At 43.4% G+C, this 17,469-nt stretch overlaps 1 protein-coding gene across 2 annotated transcripts in view; it reads right to left on the bottom strand.

The window, feature by feature from the left end:
• LOC143983669 (glycoprotein-N-acetylgalactosamine 3-beta-galactosyltransferase 1-like) overlaps window positions 1-17,469 on the bottom strand; it is a 32,717-nt gene that overhangs the window by 9,036 nt on the left and 6,212 nt on the right. For both annotated transcript variants that reach the window (XM_077483646.1, XM_077483645.1), the window contains exon 2: window positions 9,197-9,365. In XM_077483646.1, coding sequence (XP_077339772.1) covers window positions 9,197-9,365 — 169 coding nt within the window. The remainder of the gene's footprint in view (window positions 1-9,196; window positions 9,366-17,469) is intronic.

Genomic DNA, 17,469 nt, shown 5'->3' with positions numbered 1-17,469 from the left:
TGATTGTGGTACTTCTCTGATGAAGAACTGTTTTCACTTATGCTCAAAATGCATTGGAAGCTCACTGCGGGGGTAACATTCGAGCTAGCGAACAACAACTGGTCATACCCCTATCTGACAAGTATAATACATCCCTGTATATGTAGACCCTCTTATCTTTTGTAAAGAATTACTGTTTTTAATATGCCACAGACTTAAGTGGTGAATCTTTTATGATGTAAAATGAATAAAGAAATCTATATTTGTACTTTTTAAATGAAGTGTCCATGTGTTTGGTTGCCAAAAAGAGTGTAAAAATTAAAATGTTACATACATAGTAGGTGAGGTTGAAAAGTCCATCAAGTCCAACCTATGTGTGTGATTATATGTCAGTATTACATTGTATATTGAGGTCGTTCAGGTGCTTATCTAATAGTTTCCTGAAACTACCAATGCTCCCCGTAAAACCACCTCCTGTGGAAGGGAATTACACATCCTTGTCGCTCTTACAGTAAAGAAACCTCTACGTAGTTTAGGTTTAAACCTCTTTTCTTATTTTAATGAGTGGCCACGTCTTGTTTAACTCCCTTCCACAGAAAAGTTTTACCCCTATTGTGTGTTCACCAGTACGGTATTTGTAAATTGAAATCATATCCCCTCTCAAGCGTCTCTTCTCCAGAGAGAATAAGTTCAGCGCTCGTAACCTTTCCTCATAACTAATATCCTCCAGACCCTTTATTCGTTTTGTTGCCCTTCTTTGTACTCGCTCCATTTCCAGCACATCCTTCCAGAACTGGTGCCCAGAACTGGACAGCATTACTCTAGGTGTGGCCAGACTAAAGTCTTGCAGAAGTGGGAGAATTTCTGCTTTATTACTTGAGTTAATCCCCTTTTTAATGCATGCCAATATTCTGTTTGCTTTGTTAGCAGCAGCTTGGAATTGCATGCCATTGCTGAGCCAATCTACTAGGCCCAGGTCCTTTTCCATCCTAGATTCCCCTTGAGGTTTTCCTCCCTAGCGAGTAGATTGCATTCATATTTTTTTGCCACCCAAATGCATTATTTTACATATTAAACCTCATTTGCCATGTAGTTGCCCACCCCATTAATTTGTTCAGATCTACTTGCAAGGTTTCCATATCCTGCAAAGAAGTTATTGCCCTGCTTAGCTTAGTATTGTCCACAAATACAGAGATTGAACTGTTTACCCCATCCTCCAGGTCATTTATGAATAAATGAAACAGGATTGGTCCCAGCACGGAACCCTGGGGTACCCCACTTTCCACCCCTGACCATTCCGAGGATTCCCCATTTATCACCACCCTCTGAACTCGCCCTTGTAGCCAGTTTTCAAACCATGTACTCACCCTATGGTCCATGCCAATGGACCTTATTTTATGCAGTAAACGTTTATAGGGAACGGTGTCAAATGCTTTTGCAAAATCCAGATACACCACATCTATGGGCCTTCCTTTATCTAGATGGCAGCTCACCTCCTCATAGAAGGTTAATAGATGTTGAGGCAACCCACACCTACACTTAAAGGGATAGAATAACTTTGATCATAATGTGTATGAAGGAATGGAAAGTTTCTAAAGTGACCATATGCACTATGAATGTGCTTTTATATAATGGTAATGTGAACATGTGTATGTTTGGAGTCATTATTATAACTATTATAAATTATATTAAACCCAAATATCCACATGTATATCAAAGGGGGTAGTCAACGGCGCACACCTGCTACTAATTTGTGCAAATTGCAAATGTGAATGTCAAATTATTAATTGTGAGAATATTAATTGTAAAAAAGTATGAACAATAAGAAAAAATTCAAATAAAAAGCTAATAATAAAAATATATATGTACTAGTGACAAATAAAAATAACAAAACTATATACGTGATAACCCATAAATTGGGTAATAATTATTTCATGCCTAATGCAATATTCAAATAAAGTGCTGAATATTCCTAAAAGTGCATACTATTAATATAAAGTGCTTAATAAAAAATGCATAGAGATCTAAAAATTATAAATGCCAAAAAACAAAGAACCCAAAAATACAAAAACCAAAAATTAAATTATCAAAACATAATCGTATTCTTCATGCGATTATAAAATCGCTAAGTGGAGATGTGTAAAAAATATATATTTTACAAGTCCAACAGCAGGATGTTATAAGCAAAAAAAGGGTTTCATTAAACCAGTGAAATAAGGGAAAAATAAATGAATAAATAAAAATAAATATAAAAATAAAAATCAGAAAAAAACAATCATAAATGTCTTTTTAAGACGAAAGTGACAATGTGCTTCAGGATTCCTGGATAACAACCGGTGCGTTTGTAGTGTAAAGGCAGTAATCCGCACTCACCAGCTCCCCATCCCCTTATGGGGTTAAAGCGCCTTCACAGTGTGAGCCCCTGTGTCGCTGTATATGGCTGGTCCGGTTTAAATATCCATGGAATTCCTCACAAAAAGTAAAGTGGGGCAGACATAGTGTGATCCAGTATAAAAGTATTTATTTAATTATTTATAAAATGCTACTCACATGATGCAAGATAAAAACCGGCATTTCAACTAATCCAATATGAATGTCTGTTTGTATTCGCCGCCGCTATGCACGAGTGGATTCGTGGCCTCAGGTGAATCCACTCGTGCATAGCGGCGGCGAATACAGACATTCATATTGGATTAGTTGAAATGCCGGTTTTTATCTTGCATCATGTGAGTAGCATTTTATAAATAATTAAATAAATACTTTTATACTGGATCACACTATAGCCTCATACACACAATAGGACTTTGTACAAACTTTCCCTTGGATTTTTGTACAAAGGGCGTCGGCCCTGAACTTGTATTGCATACACACAGCAGGACTTTTTCAGCCAACTTTCACCAAATCACGTGGTTTTCGGCTCTTTACCGCCACCTTTGGTCAACTTCTGTATTGTTGTCTGATCTTTTGCATTGGTTCTGAGCATGCCCGTTTGTACTTTGTACAAAAGTCCTATGGTTTTCTGTACACACGATCAGACTTTGCTCCATCGGACTTTTGTTGCCAGAAAGTTTGTCTGTTCGCACAGCCAACAAAAGTCAGATGAAAAGCAAAAAAGTTTGTCCGATGGAGCGTACACACGGTCGGATGTTGCTCCAAAACAGCTAATTTGCATGTTTGTTGTCAAAAAGTCTAATCATGTGTATGGGCCTTATGTCTGCCCCACTTTACTTTTTGTGAGGAATTCCATGGATATTTAAACCGGACCAGCCATATACAGCGACACAGGGGCTCACACTGTGAAGGCGCGTTAACCCCATAAGGGGATGGGGAGCTGGTGAGTGCGGATTACTGCCTTTACACTACAAACGCACCGGTTGTTATCCAGGAATCCTGAAGCACATTGTCACTTTCGTCTTAAAAAGACATTTCTGATTGTTTTTTCAGATTTTTATTTTTATATTTATTTTTATTTATTTATTTTTCCCTTATTTCACTGGTTTAATGAAACCCTTTTTTTGCTTATAACATCCTGCTGTTGGACTTGTAAAATATATATTTTTTGCACATCTCCACTTAGCGATTTTATAATCGCATGAAGAATACGATTATGTTTTGATAATTTAATTTTTGGTTTTTGTATTTTTGGGTTCTTTGTTTTTTGGCATTTATAATTTTTAGATCTCTATGCATTTTTTATTAAGCACTTTATATTAATAGTATGCACTTTTAGGAATATTCAGCACTTTATTTGAATATTGCATTAGGCATGAAATAATTTTACCCAATTTATGGGTTATCACGTATATAGTTTTGTTATTTTTATTTGTCACTAGTACATATATATTTTTATTATTAGCTTTTTATTTGAATTTTTTCTTACTGTTCATACTTTTTTACAATTAATATTCTCACAATTAATAATTTGACATTCACATTTGCAATTTGCACAAATTAGTAGCAGGTGTGCGCCGTTGACTACCCCCTTTGATATACATTTATACTATTCACCCTTTAAGGGTGATTACAAAGGTAGTGGCAGCCCCTGTCCTTACCACTAGGGTACTTATTTATTTATTTTTTCATTTATTTTAAAATAATTTTTTATTCACTTTACACTCCACTGTGTTTTGGAATTTTACACTTTATATATATTTTAACAGATTTAGGGTCCATAGCGCACCTTTACCCCTTTGATTTTTTTCCAAATATCCACATGTTTAGATTACCAATAAATAAATATAAGTGTAGCGGCGGCTCCTGAAGAGCACGCGCTATGTGTTTTTCAAAGTTAAACTTTGCCTAAACCGCAGTTTGGTTTGGGTTTATTTGTCTAAATTGGACCTTTGCATCAGTCTGACTGGACTGTGAGATGTTCAGCCTGGCCACAGGGGGCACTGTCTCTTGTGGCAGGCGTGGAACTATGGTCTGGTTAGGTGCTTTAGTTACTCTGAGCCAGGTCAGTGGGAGTGGCCCTCTCGCTGTGCCGTCTGGGAGAGAGTATTTAAGATGCGGATATCATGTGGTTCGGGGGTTCCAGTCCAGTATGCTGTGCTGACTTCATGGTCCTGGTCCTCCTGACCAGCACCCAGGAAGGCTATGGCCTGGGGTGCGCATCCACCTGACTTTAACCCTTTCATGACTAAGCCTATTTTTGGAATTTGGTGTTTACAAGTTAAAATCCATATTTTTTGCTAGGAAATTACTTGGAACCCCCAAACATTATATATATTTTTTTAGCAGAGGCTCTAGAGAATAAAACGGCGACCGTTGCAATATTTTATGTCACACGGTATTTGCGCAGTGGTGTTTTAAACGCAACTTTTTGGGAAAAGGGACACTTTCATGAATAAAAAAAAAACAAAACAGTAAAATTAGCCCAATTTTTTTGCGAAATGTGAAAGATAATGTTACGCCGAGTAAATAGATACCAAACATGTCACACTTTATAATTGCGCGCACTTGTAGATTGACGACAAAATACGGTACCTAAAAATCTCAATAGGCGACGCTTTAAAATTTTTTTACGGTTACCAGGTTAGCGTTACAGAGGAGGTCTACTGCTAGAATTATTGCTCTCGCTCTGACGATCGCGGCGATACCTCACATGTGTGACTTGAACACCGTTTACGTACGCGGGCGCGACTTCCGTATGCGTTTTCTTTGCTTCGCGAGCTCGCGGGGACGGCGGGCGCTTTGAAAATTTTTTTTTTATTTTTTTATTTATTTTATTTATTTTTAAATGACTAAATTGTTTAAAAAAAAAAAAAAAAAATTTGATCACTTTTATTGCTGTCACAAGGAATGTAAACATCCCTTGTGACAGTAATAGGTGGTGACAGGTACTCTTTATGGAGGGATTGGGGGTCTAAAAGACCCCCCACCCCTCCTTTACACTTCAATGTATTCAGATCGCCGAAAACGGCGATTCTGAATACCGGATATTTTTTTAAAACCGGCGCCATTGGCAGCCGAGTAAACGGGAAGTGACGTCATGACGTCGCTTCCGTGTTTACGATGAGGAGACTGGAACGAAGCCGATTACGGCTTCGTTCCAGTTCCTCCCCAGCAGCCAGAGCCGACGGATGTTTAATCGGTGCTCCCGATCGAGCGGGAGCACCGGTAACAGCGGCGAGAGGCGGCGGGAGGGGGGGACGTCCCCTCCCGCTCCTCCGGCATAACAGCCGAGCGGCTTTTAGCCGCATCGGTTGTTATGCCTGGATAGCCAATCGCCTGCTGTAAAAAACGGTACCGGGATGATGCCTGCAGGTGCGGGCATCATCCCGGTATAACCCCCGGAAGCCGAGTACGCAGATGTGCGTACGCTCGGCGGGAAAGGGTTAATGTCTCGGGGCTGGCTAGCCCGAGGCAGGGAAACTAAAGGAGGATTCTGAGGTGGTTGGGTCCCATCTCCGGTTCGGGAGAGACCCAGTGTACTTCAAGCCTTCCAGGGGAGGACTCTTTAGAAGAACACCACATACGGGTTGGTTTTCTTAACAAGAGCCTGGAAGGGCTGAAGTAACCGAGAGAATCCGGTCTTGTGGATATCGCCAAGCAGGCTGAAAGATCCAGGTATCCTACAAGTGTCTCAAATTTAGTTTCCCTACATGTTCTACAACAACGTCTGTGGCAGAGACATAATTTTGTACGTTCTACAACAACATCTGTGACAAAGACTTTGTTCCTGAGTAAGCACCTTGTTGGCTGCTAGGCCTTGTGAGAGAGGGACTGTCCAACCTGAATGTTCATCCAGTTGCGAATGGCTATTCTCTGGACGCAGTCAAAGCAAGTTCTTTAACATTTTTTTGGACTTTGACATAAGAGTACCCGAACTTCCTTCCCAACCTTCTGATCCCAAGTTGAAAGACTGTTCAATTGTCTGAGCTTGCAAATAAAATCCATATAAGTGGATCTATTGTCAGTCTCGAGTTACTGGGCTATTTACCACGGGACATCCCCTAGACGTGCCACAAGGAGAACAGAAGGTAATGGTAAGCCCAAAAATAACCAGCAGCTCCTTCGGGGGTGCTACATAAGTATACATTCACAGTGCATATGTTCACTTTGGCAACTTTCCACATCTTTGTAAACATCATTATGACAGTATAACATCTCTAATAGCAATCCTAATGTCCTATTGACAATGATAACCATTAATAACATTTACAAACACTTCGATGCTCACAAAAAAAAAAAAAATCAAACCTGGTTGTGGTAGTATTAACTGTATTATCAGGATTAGATACACAAATTGAAGCTAAACTCCAGCACACACTTTCTAATCTGTTATGGAAAACACCTTTTTTTGCCTTTCAGGATAAGGGTTTTGCATTAATAAAAAAAAGCTGGAAATTTTAATCACCCCTGTCAGTGTTAGGTGGTTTGTCTTATCCGTGTAATCTGATACATTCTGCTGTAGAAGTTGTGCCTTTGAAAAACAAAAGACTTGCTGGAGGGATCACCAGATAAGAGAAGAAAGAAAGCCTAAAAGGAAACCCAATACAGCCATCACATCTGAGACTTGGTAAGATGCTAGGGTTTCACTGTTACCGATACTAGTATAACTGCAACTACTAGTATTGGTATCGGTGCCGATAGCAAGCATTTAACTGAGTACTTGTACGTGGGAAAATGCTCCGATGCTTAAACCGATACCTGGACAGTCAGGGGTGTCGGTGCTGCGCTGGGGAGGAGTTACAATCACCGATCTCCCTGTATACATTTCAATAAAGCAGCTGACAGCCGCTTCTCCTCCTCTGCCTCCTGCAGCTTTCAGCTGCTTTATTGAAATCTATACAGGGAGATCGGTGATTGTGACGCCTCCCCAGCTCCACACCGATCACCCCTGACTATCCCCCATATTCTCATGCAGTCCCCCTGCATGCTGCTCCAGTCCCCCTCTGGGCTCAATCTGTCAAGATGGAAAGCGGAGGAAGGAGCCGGTATATATGTAATTTGCTCTTCTTCAGCAAATTACGCTCCCTAGGCCTCCGTGACTCTGCTTTATCCCGGTTCTCCTCTACCTATATCAGCGCACTTTCAGCGTCACTTACAACTCCATCTCATCCACTCCCCTTCCTCTGCTGGGGTACCCCAAGGCTTGGGCCTCTCCTATTCTCATTCTATACCTCTTCCCCGGGCCAGTTTATAACCTCCCATGGTTTCCAATACCACCTCAATGCCGATGACAGCCAGATCTATCTCCACTTCTCAACTCACCCCCTCGATCTCCTCACGGATCTCAAACTTACTGAATGACATATCGATATGGATGACACACCACTTCCTCAAACTCAATTTTTCTAAAACTGAGCTCGTTATATTTCCTCCTTCACAGTCCCTTCCCCCCCCCCATATGACTTCACCATTAATATCAACAAAACAACCATTGGTCCCTCCACAAATCCCAGGGTCCTGGGTGTAATCCTTTATTCTGACCTCTCCTTCAGCCGCCATATCCAATTGCTGGCTAAATCCTGCCGACTTAACCTCTGCAACATCTCCAGAATTCGACCCTTCCTGACTAATGATACCACAATACAACTTATTCACTCCTTGATTATTTCCCACCTCAATTACGGCAACTCTCTCCTTAATGGCCTACCCTTAAGCAGGCTATCCCCCGTTCAGTCTATTATGAATTCTGCTGCTAGACTAATACACCTCACTAATTGATCCGTGACTGCTGCCCCTCTCTGCCAATCCCTTCACTGGCTTCCCCTACCCCACTGTGTAAAATTTAAAATGCTAACCATAACATACAAGGCCATTCACAACATCGCCTCCATCTACATCACCAACCTCATCTGCAGATATTTTCCAAATCGTCCCCTCCGCTCCTCCCGGGACCTCCTGCTCTCTAGCTCCCTTGTTATCTCCTCCCATGCTCAGCTTCAGGACTTCTCTAGAGCCTCTCCCATCCTCTGAAACTCCCTGCCCCGGTATATCCGACCAGCCCCTACCCTTTCCCCCTTTAGGAGATCCCTGAAAACCAATGTATTCAGGGAAGCCTATCCCACACCCACCTAACAACTGTACCCAAGCCACCCCCATCAAATCACTCTCTGCAGCTATTTATTACCTTTGTACCATCACCCCCTCCCTTTAGAATGTAATCTCTATGAGCAGGGCCCTCCTGTACCTTTTGTATTGAACTGTACTGCAATTGTGTTGTCTCCCCTATACACTGTAAAGCGCTGCGTTAACTGTTGGGGTTATATAAATTGTGAATAATAATAATAATAATAATAATAATACTCACTGACTATTCGTAAACTGTGTTGATGATACTTCAGTTTATGAATGGAGAGGAGACGCTATCTCCTGTCCACTCATCTTCAATGCAGCTGAGGCTGCAGAGAAAGGAACTGGGAAGTCTGTTCTCAGTCCCTTTCTGTCTCAAAAGGGAGATGTCAGGGGTCTGTTAAGACCCCTGATATCTAACCAAAGCCACCCTCAACAAGGCTAGTAAAAAAAAAAAAAAAAAAAAAAATTGTAATAAATATTGAAAAGGTTAAATTGTAAAAAAAATGTAAATAAAATATAAAAATTGTAAAAAATAAAATTGTAAAAAAAAAAAAAAAAAAAACACAACTTGCATTTTTTTTTAAATAAATACATATCTACATCAATTGGTATTTGATTGGAGTTTAGCTTTAGGTTTTAAAGAGATTTCATTCTTTTTATGACAGCAACAATCACTTAGAAAGTATTCAGAGACCTGGTTTTGGCATTGGCTTTGGGTTCCACATTTTTTTAGATGACTCCAGTGTGTAGTAAATCTTCAGGAAAGTGCTGACAATGTAGAATGTTGTTAGGAATCCAAAGAAGAAACCAAAGACAAATTTTTTCCATGATTTCCGAGCATGGCGCATAGTTATAAAATGTATCTAAGGGAAAAGCGAATATTAAATATAATGTAAGGATAGCAATCCTCAACTGAGATAAATACATATATAAAAACAATGAATGTCTAGCATCTAAGCTACACAAAAATCACCTTATTAACCGTGGTAAATCTATTTGCATATAGTTTACTCTATGACAGACGATATATTTACTGTTAAGCTAGTCCTACATGACAGACTGCTTCTACCTAACAGGAAGCGCAGAGACAATGGGAATGTCTTAAAACTGAAATATGGCAGCTGCCCTGGACTTAGTTGGTAAGGTTGAATACAGACAACAGTACATCCAGTTCAACCTGTGTAGGTTTGTGTATAGAAAAAATTTCCCATATCCCATTAAAATAGTTTTAGTTAATATGCACGTCCAAGAGTCTTAAAACTATCCATATTTCCTGCCAACTCCACCAATTGTTGAAGAGACTTCCACATCCTTACCGCCCCGACAGAGAAAACCCCCCTATGCACCTTAAGGTTAAACTGCTTCTCTTCCAGTCTCATCTTGTGACCACGTGTCCTCCCTGGGACTGAAAAGTTTCATACTTACATGGGATCACCATTGCAATATTTGTACATCGCAATCATATCTCCTCTCAAGCGTCTCTTCTCCAGGGAGAATACATTTAGCGCTTGTAGTCGTTTCTCATAATTGAGGTCCTCCAGTCCCCATATTCATTTAGTTGCCCTTCTCTGGACTCTCTCCAGTACATCCTTTCTGAGGATTGTTGACCAGAACTGGACAGAATACTATAAATACGGCCAAACCAGAGTTTTATAAAGTGGCAGAATAATCGTCTTATCTCATAGTTTCATGTTTAGTAAGGTTGAATAAAGACACCAGTCCATCCAGTTCAACCTGAGTGAGTGTCTACAATTGTCTCTATCCCTGTACATTGCACACTCACATCGGTCCCTACCCTCAATGAGCCCACAATCCAAGGTCCCCATTCATATACTAGGGCCAATTTTGGACAGAAGCCAATTAACCTACCAGCATGTCTTTGGATTGTGGGAGGAAACTGGAGTACCCGGAAGAAACCCACGCAGGCACAGTGAGAACATGCAAACTCCAGGCAGGTAGCGTTGTGGTTGGGATTTTAACCTGCGACCCTTCTTACTGCTACGCGAGAGTGCTAACCACTACACCACTGTGCCACTTATCTCTGGAGTAAATTCCCTTTTTAATACATGCTAATATTCTGTTGGCTTTGATAGTCGCAGCTTGACAGGGCATGCTATTGCTCAGTCTGTCTTCTACCAAGACCCCTAGATCTTTCTCCATCCTGGAAGCCCCTAGGGATTTACCCTCTAAAGAGTAGCTTGTGTTTATATTTTTTACCCCCACCCCCCCCCCCCCCTACCCCCAGTGCATTACCTTACACTTACTATTATTAAACCTCATTTTCCATGTAGCACCCCACTCCATTAATTTATTCAGGTCCTCTTGTAAAGTTTCTATATCCTGCTGTGTTATTGCCCTGCATATTTTTGTGTCATCAGCAAACACTGAGATTGAGACATTAAACTGAACTGGTCCCAGGACAGAGCCCTGGGATACCCCACTAACCACTCTAGTCCATTCTGAGTATATGTTATTTACCACAACCCTTTGGACTCACCCTCATAGCCAGTTTTCTATCCAAGTACAAACCTTTTGGTCCATGCCTACAGACCTCAGTATGTAGATGAAGCATTTGTATTAAATGATTTTGCAAGATACAGATACAGTACATCCACCGGTCTATCTTTGCCCATATGGCAGCTCACTTCCTCGTAGAATGTTAATAGGTTGGTTCGGCAAGAGAGACCTTTCATAAACCCGTGCTGATTACAGCTAATGATACTGTTTTCATCAGCAAATTCCTGGATATGGTCCCTTATCATCCCCTCAAATTGTTTACAGACTACTGATGTTAGACTGACAAGCCTAAAGGTTCCCTGGAATTTATATTTTCCTTTTTTTGAATATTGATACCACATGGGTTTTTCACCAATCAGCTGGTACCAATGCTGTCAGTATGCTGTCAATGAAGATTAGGAATAGTGGTCTGGCTATAACCTGACTTGAGTTAAGGGCTCTCGGGTGTAAGCCACCTGATCCCGGTGAGTTACGTTAAGCTTCTCTAATCCTTTCTGGATTCCGGCCTCTGTTAGCCACTTACAGATGGATCATGTGGCGTGTTGCTAACAATACTGTTGTGGTCGGTAAACCCCTTATTTTCCTGTGTGATGACTGAGAATAAAGCTTTTAGCACAGCTGCCTTCTCCTTGTCATCTGTAACAAGCTTCCCTTCCTCATCCTTTATGGGGCCTACATGCTCTGCCCTCGCCTTTTTACTTTTAATATGTTTAAAAAAACGTCTTGGGATTATTTTTATTCTCCTCCGCTATGTGTCTTTCATATTATTTTTTAGCCGCCCTGGTTGCGTTTTTACACCTCACATTGCATTCCTTGAATTGTTTGAATGCTGACACTGACCCCTCCACTTTGTACTTGTAAAGGCCTTTTTTTGTCCTTTATATGACATTTTACTTTTTGGTTCAGCCACCCAGGTTTAACCTTTGTTTTACTATATTTATTACCCCTTGGAATGCACTCTGTGATGCATTTAATATATACCTAAAGCATTCCCATTTTTCCTCTGTGTTCAATGTTGCAAGGATTTGGTCCCACTCAACATCCTGCAGCATTGAGCTCAGTTTAGAAATGCTGTATCTTTTTAAATTTAGTGTTCTTGTACTCCCCTCCTATGATTTATGCGGAATGTAATAATCCTATGTTCGCTAGTTCCCAAGTTGTCCTATATTTCCACATCTGAAATCAGATCTGTATCATTTGTAATTAAAAGATCTAGCAATGCATTACTCCTAGTTGGGGAATCCACAAATTGGGACATGAATCTGTCCTGTAGAAAATTTAAGAAATGGCGGGCCTTATTTTGGAAGGTGTCCACTTCAGAGCATTCATCCTTATTACAGATGTGAAACAAGCATATAAATAAAAGGCGCCAGGAAATAATGCAAATGCTTGTTTTGGCCTGCAACTTACCAAAAAATGATGCACGCTTACAGATGCCCTGATGGCCCAAATTCATTCACATTTCAAAGCAGAACAGTAGCTACCATATATGTCTTGTGAGAGGCTCTTTGAAGAAGCCTCCTCAGTACATTACAGAAGACACAAATCTTACCTACATGAGAGATATTTGATAATTGAACTTCAACTTCCTAATAGTTCGGGGGGGGATCTTTCTTAAACCTTGTAAGGGAAGGGTCATTGGCAACATGTCTTCATGGCCACATGGGAGCCAAAATTACTGTTAAAGGTTGTCCATAAGATCCAGTTGATTAAAAATGTTCTCATGTTTGCGACATTCAATTTATAATGAAATTTACTGTACCCATAAGTCTGAAATACAGGGATTTATGCACTTTCACTACAAAGTCATTGCTTGTTCACTCCAAATTATGATGCTTTAAACCATTTTAGGTGAACAATAAGCTGTGTTTAGATCTATAATCTATAGGGATCTGAATGCAGCAGTATTGTGTGCCAAAAGTAGGGTGACCACCAGACGTCCCCACACTAAGGACACCGTACCCCGACCAAGTCTGTCCCTGGACTGGGAAATTTCAAAAAACAATCAGTGTAGAATAAAAAAAAAATCTGAATTACACAACCCTGCTCCCTTGCTCCTACTAGCTTGGGGGGGGGGGGGTGTATATTCCCCCCCCCCCCCCCATCTGTGCCCCTTTCTGATGAAGTGCTGGTCAGAGTGGAGGGACTATTTCTTCCGTTTCGCTTGCGCATGCCCGTTCCGCTCCTTCTCGTATGCTCTTTGTTCTTATGCCGTAGCTATAGTCCGAGCCAGCCGCCTGCCTGCTTATAACCTTGCCTTACCTGGCAGAGGGATCTTCCTCCGCTCAGCTCTTCTCCCCACCCAGTAGTAGTCGGGGCCAAGAGAGTGAGACTTGAGAGGTTGTGAGGTGGCTCAGGCAGATGACACTGGGCCCTTGATGGTACTCAAGGCCAAGTTCCGGCCTTCAAAAACAAGTGACTGGAGCAGGATGGAATATCGGGCCTTGGGAAAGTAGAACCTCCCTGAGAGGCAGTCACCAAGGGACATCAGCGATCAAGCGCACCAGGTCGGCGCACCAAGACCGACAAAACCATCCGGGCCCACTGGAATTCCCAGGAATCCCTTTGGTCTTGATCCTGCGCAAAAGCCGCAACAGAATTTTGAGAGGAGGAGAGGCGTAGATCCGACTATACCAGCCCCATGGGACCACCAGAGGAGCCTGTGACCTTGCCAAAAACCTCAGTACCATTTCGTTAAGCCAGGACCCCAACAGGTCTAGCTCAGAATTGCCTTATCAGAGGCATATCTGATGAAACATGTCCTGGGGAAGGGACCATCCCTGAGCAGAACACCTCCCCAAATGGACAGACTGGCATTGGTGGTGACCACTGCTGAAATCCCAGAGAGCGAAGCCACCAGACCAGGGACCCCCGGTTTTCTGGCTCAGCCGAACCCGATAGCTCAGAGACCTCAGGCCCTTACGACAGGATCTCACTTGAAAGGAGCTCATATGGAACAGCGCAAATGGAACCGCCTCAAAAGGTAGACAGTAGCTGAAACACAGCATGCATCTTCTGGAGTTTTTGCAGAGGTAGAAACACTCTGGCCAGAGATGAAACCAGAGTCAGGCCCAGATAATCCAATTTTCTGGAAGGAGCCGAAGCAGACTTCAGGTAGTATAGACGCCAACTGAAAACGGACGTCTGTATAGCATGCTACGTTGCCCCTCAGAGTAGCCAAGGACTCTGCTCGCAGAAGAAGATCGTCCAAGCAGCCCAGGACTGCAATCCCCCACTTACGTAACCGTGCCAGACCAAAAGTCAAACTGCGAGTTGAAAAGGCTCTCTTCCCACAGTAAAATAGAGGAAGTGTTTGTGTTGGGCACATACTGGAGTGCGTAAATAAGCATCCATGATGTCAGCAGAAGCCGGAGAAAAATCCCCATGATGAAGGGTCACCACCACCCTGTGGATGGACTCAATCCTGTACCCACTGGAACTGGGACTAACACACCCTGAAGCAACAGGGCTTGCACAGGCCCAAGGAGAACTGCCAACAGTCCGGTGACAGATGCCATTTGGAAGCAAAAATTTTTTTTCGGGGTTCAAGGCCAGAACACTAGGACACAGCTGAGGGGGCCTTGTCTGTGGATCTAGGGAGGCCGACTCACGGCTCACTGGACCAGGTCCATTGTGTCCTGAGAAGAAGGACCGCATCCGCTACGAGGCCCTTTTCCCCAGCATTTCAGACTGTGGAAGAGGTTTACACTTCCCTCCTGTTAGACTCGTAACAATGTCATCCAGGGTAGTCCCAAACAGACAATTGCCTTGAAATGGTAACCCAGTTAGAGCTTTTTTGGAAGCCCAGTCCGCAGACCAACACTTAAGCCCCAATACATGTCTAAGCACCACTGCAGAAACAAAGCTTAGCAACCAAGGGAACTGCGTCCAAGAGGCATTGCATACAAACTGCAGCCCCCAGATCAACTGGTCACCCACTCAGCAAAAGCAGAGGGAATCGGCTCCCCCTCCAGGTATGTCAGCTGGATACTTGAAAGCCGGAGAATCCTATACCAGAATCCTGGTTGCCTTGCGCGCGGGGGGGTTCGCCGACTGAGACCTCCTCCACCTTAGGCCCTGCACAGGGGCGTCACCAAGGTCCCACACGGGGGGGGGGGGGTGTCGACTTAGGCACCGCACCATTGGACCCCTAACAGGGTCACTGGCTGAGACCCCACACAAGGGGCACCTAGGGAAACCCCACACAGATGGGAATCACTGAACCCCTCACAGGGGGCACTGGCTGAGACCCCACACAGGGGGCGCCTACAGATGCCCCGCATTGGGGACACCACTGGGCCCTTTACAGAGGGCACTGGCTGAGGCCCCTCACAGGGGCCTTAACTAAGGCCCTCACAGGGGGCGCCTATGGAGGGCCCACTTCACCCTCAGAGCCCCTGTGCAAACTAGCAGGCCGCGGCCTAAATTTTCAGCCGCCCGCTGCAAGTGCACAGGTCTGTGGGGGGACCGGACCAGACAAGAGCCGAGAAAGAAGGGGGGATGCCTGCAATGGAAATCAATATGATGTCTGGTAGGCCGCAAAACCCGCAGCCTAAAATTTGTGGAGAGCCGCCACAGGGGGCATGGATGCCTGGTCACCCACCCAACCATCAGGTGCCAAGGTGTACCCCCCATAGTGACAACCCTGAAGAGGAGGGGGTAGACAGAGCATCCGAAGCACCTAAGCCAGGATGTGCAGAAGGACCCCAGAGGGACCGACCATCCCAGGGTAGGAGAGAAGGGGGCCCCTACTTACTGCTCCAGAGAGTGGGTGGGTAACGCTCCCAGACAGATCCTCCTCCCCGCCGAAGTGGAAGGGGCTGTTGGCCATGAGGAACGCTGCAACACAGGCCAAGACCCGGTCCTATGCGACCTCGCAAGATATTTAACTCGCAGGGCCAGCCCACGTCCAGTGGGGCCATGTCACGGGCAACCTAGCACATAGCTGCGGTCTGCCCTTGCTCGCTGGCCAGACTGGGGAGACCACTGGATCTTAGTGTCCAGCAGTTGATTGTAGATCTCACAGGACAAAAAAGTAGCTTAAAAAACAAAAAACTGCCAGGACCAGAGATCCCAGCAGGGAACTAGGTCCTTACTTCTGACTAGGCAGAAAAAAAACTGAAGGCCTATAGCAGAGAGGGGGGTGTGTACCACCTAGGACTGCCCATAGGCATAGCCAAGTCTTTTTTCTGACTAGTGTCCTACTCCTGTAGGGAATGATATAACTATGGTTCTGAATAACGGAGCGCTGTGTCTGTCAATGAACAGTGCATACTTATATTTCAATGAGCCTCTTAAAATATGAGTAAATAAGATTATCCACTATAATTATCAATTCATTTGTTCTACAAGATTGGTAAAGCGTTAAAGGAGTTGGTGTTTTTTGGGGATTATAAAAAGTCAGCAGCTACTGGAGGGGGGGCCTTAAAAAACCTTCCCGTTTTGAGTAGAGCTTCGCTTTAAACAATAATGGAACATTTTGGATGGATTTTGCAAAGGCATTGCATTGCTGTAATACAAGGTAAAATGAACATTTTTTGGGCATAAAGTTCACTGTAACACATGAAAACACACATAGCCCCGGTTTGCACCAGTGCAGCACAATTTTAAAGCCGCACATCAGTGCGCTTATGATGTGCGATTTCATTGCGGCTTGCAACTTCATTTAACAGAAGTCATAATGAAATCAAAGAAAAGCATTGCAGAAATGTTTTAAAGTCACTGAGATTTGAGTCAGGCAGTAGTAAAGTCCCCATCTTAACTTGTACCTACAGGTAACCTTATAATCAGGTCTACCTTTAGGTACAATAAATTCCTCCAAAACATGCACCATTTAGAGGAGATATTCACACCAGCAATAGCCGAAGACATCACCTGCACAGTGCCATTCTGGATTCAGGGCACATAGTAAGCTGCGTATTGCAGAGTGCCATGCCAAAGCCGCAGCTCCCATGCGCATGTGCAGGAGTGACGTCATCGAAGGCCCAGCCATTCAAAACGGGGGAAGATGGAAGTACCAGGGGAGCCGTGACAAAGCTGCCCTGGAGGGCTCCATTTGCAGATAACTCTGTGATAATGTGCTAGCGTGTGGTGCATACTAGCATATTATGTGATAATCCCGCTTGAGTTCTGTTTTTTTTTTTTTGGAGGTTCACTAACGCTTTAACCGATTCCCGACCAGCCTCCGCAGTAAATGGCACCTTTTTACCACTATGGGGGGGGGGGGGGGCAGGTGCACGCCGCCAGAGCTGATGCGCGTGTCTGGCAGTTGCAATGACCCACAATCGCTCCACACAGAGACAGAACGGAGATCTGTCAATTTAAACAGACAGATCTCCATGCTGTCAGGGGTAAAGGAGAGCGATTTGTTGTGCATACTAAATATGAAAAACGATCGCTCTCCTTACTCAGGCAGTCCCACCCCCCATGTTAGAATCACTCCCTAGGACA

The sequence above is a fragment of the Lithobates pipiens genome, unplaced genomic scaffold (genome assembly GCF_037356315.1).
Source record: "Lithobates pipiens isolate NorthernLeopardFrog02 unplaced genomic scaffold, aLitPip1_a1.2 Scaffold_16, whole genome shotgun sequence".
Lineage (NCBI taxonomy): Eukaryota > Metazoa > Chordata > Amphibia > Anura > Ranidae > Lithobates > Lithobates pipiens.
This window is presented reverse-complemented; position numbering and strand designations above follow the sequence as displayed.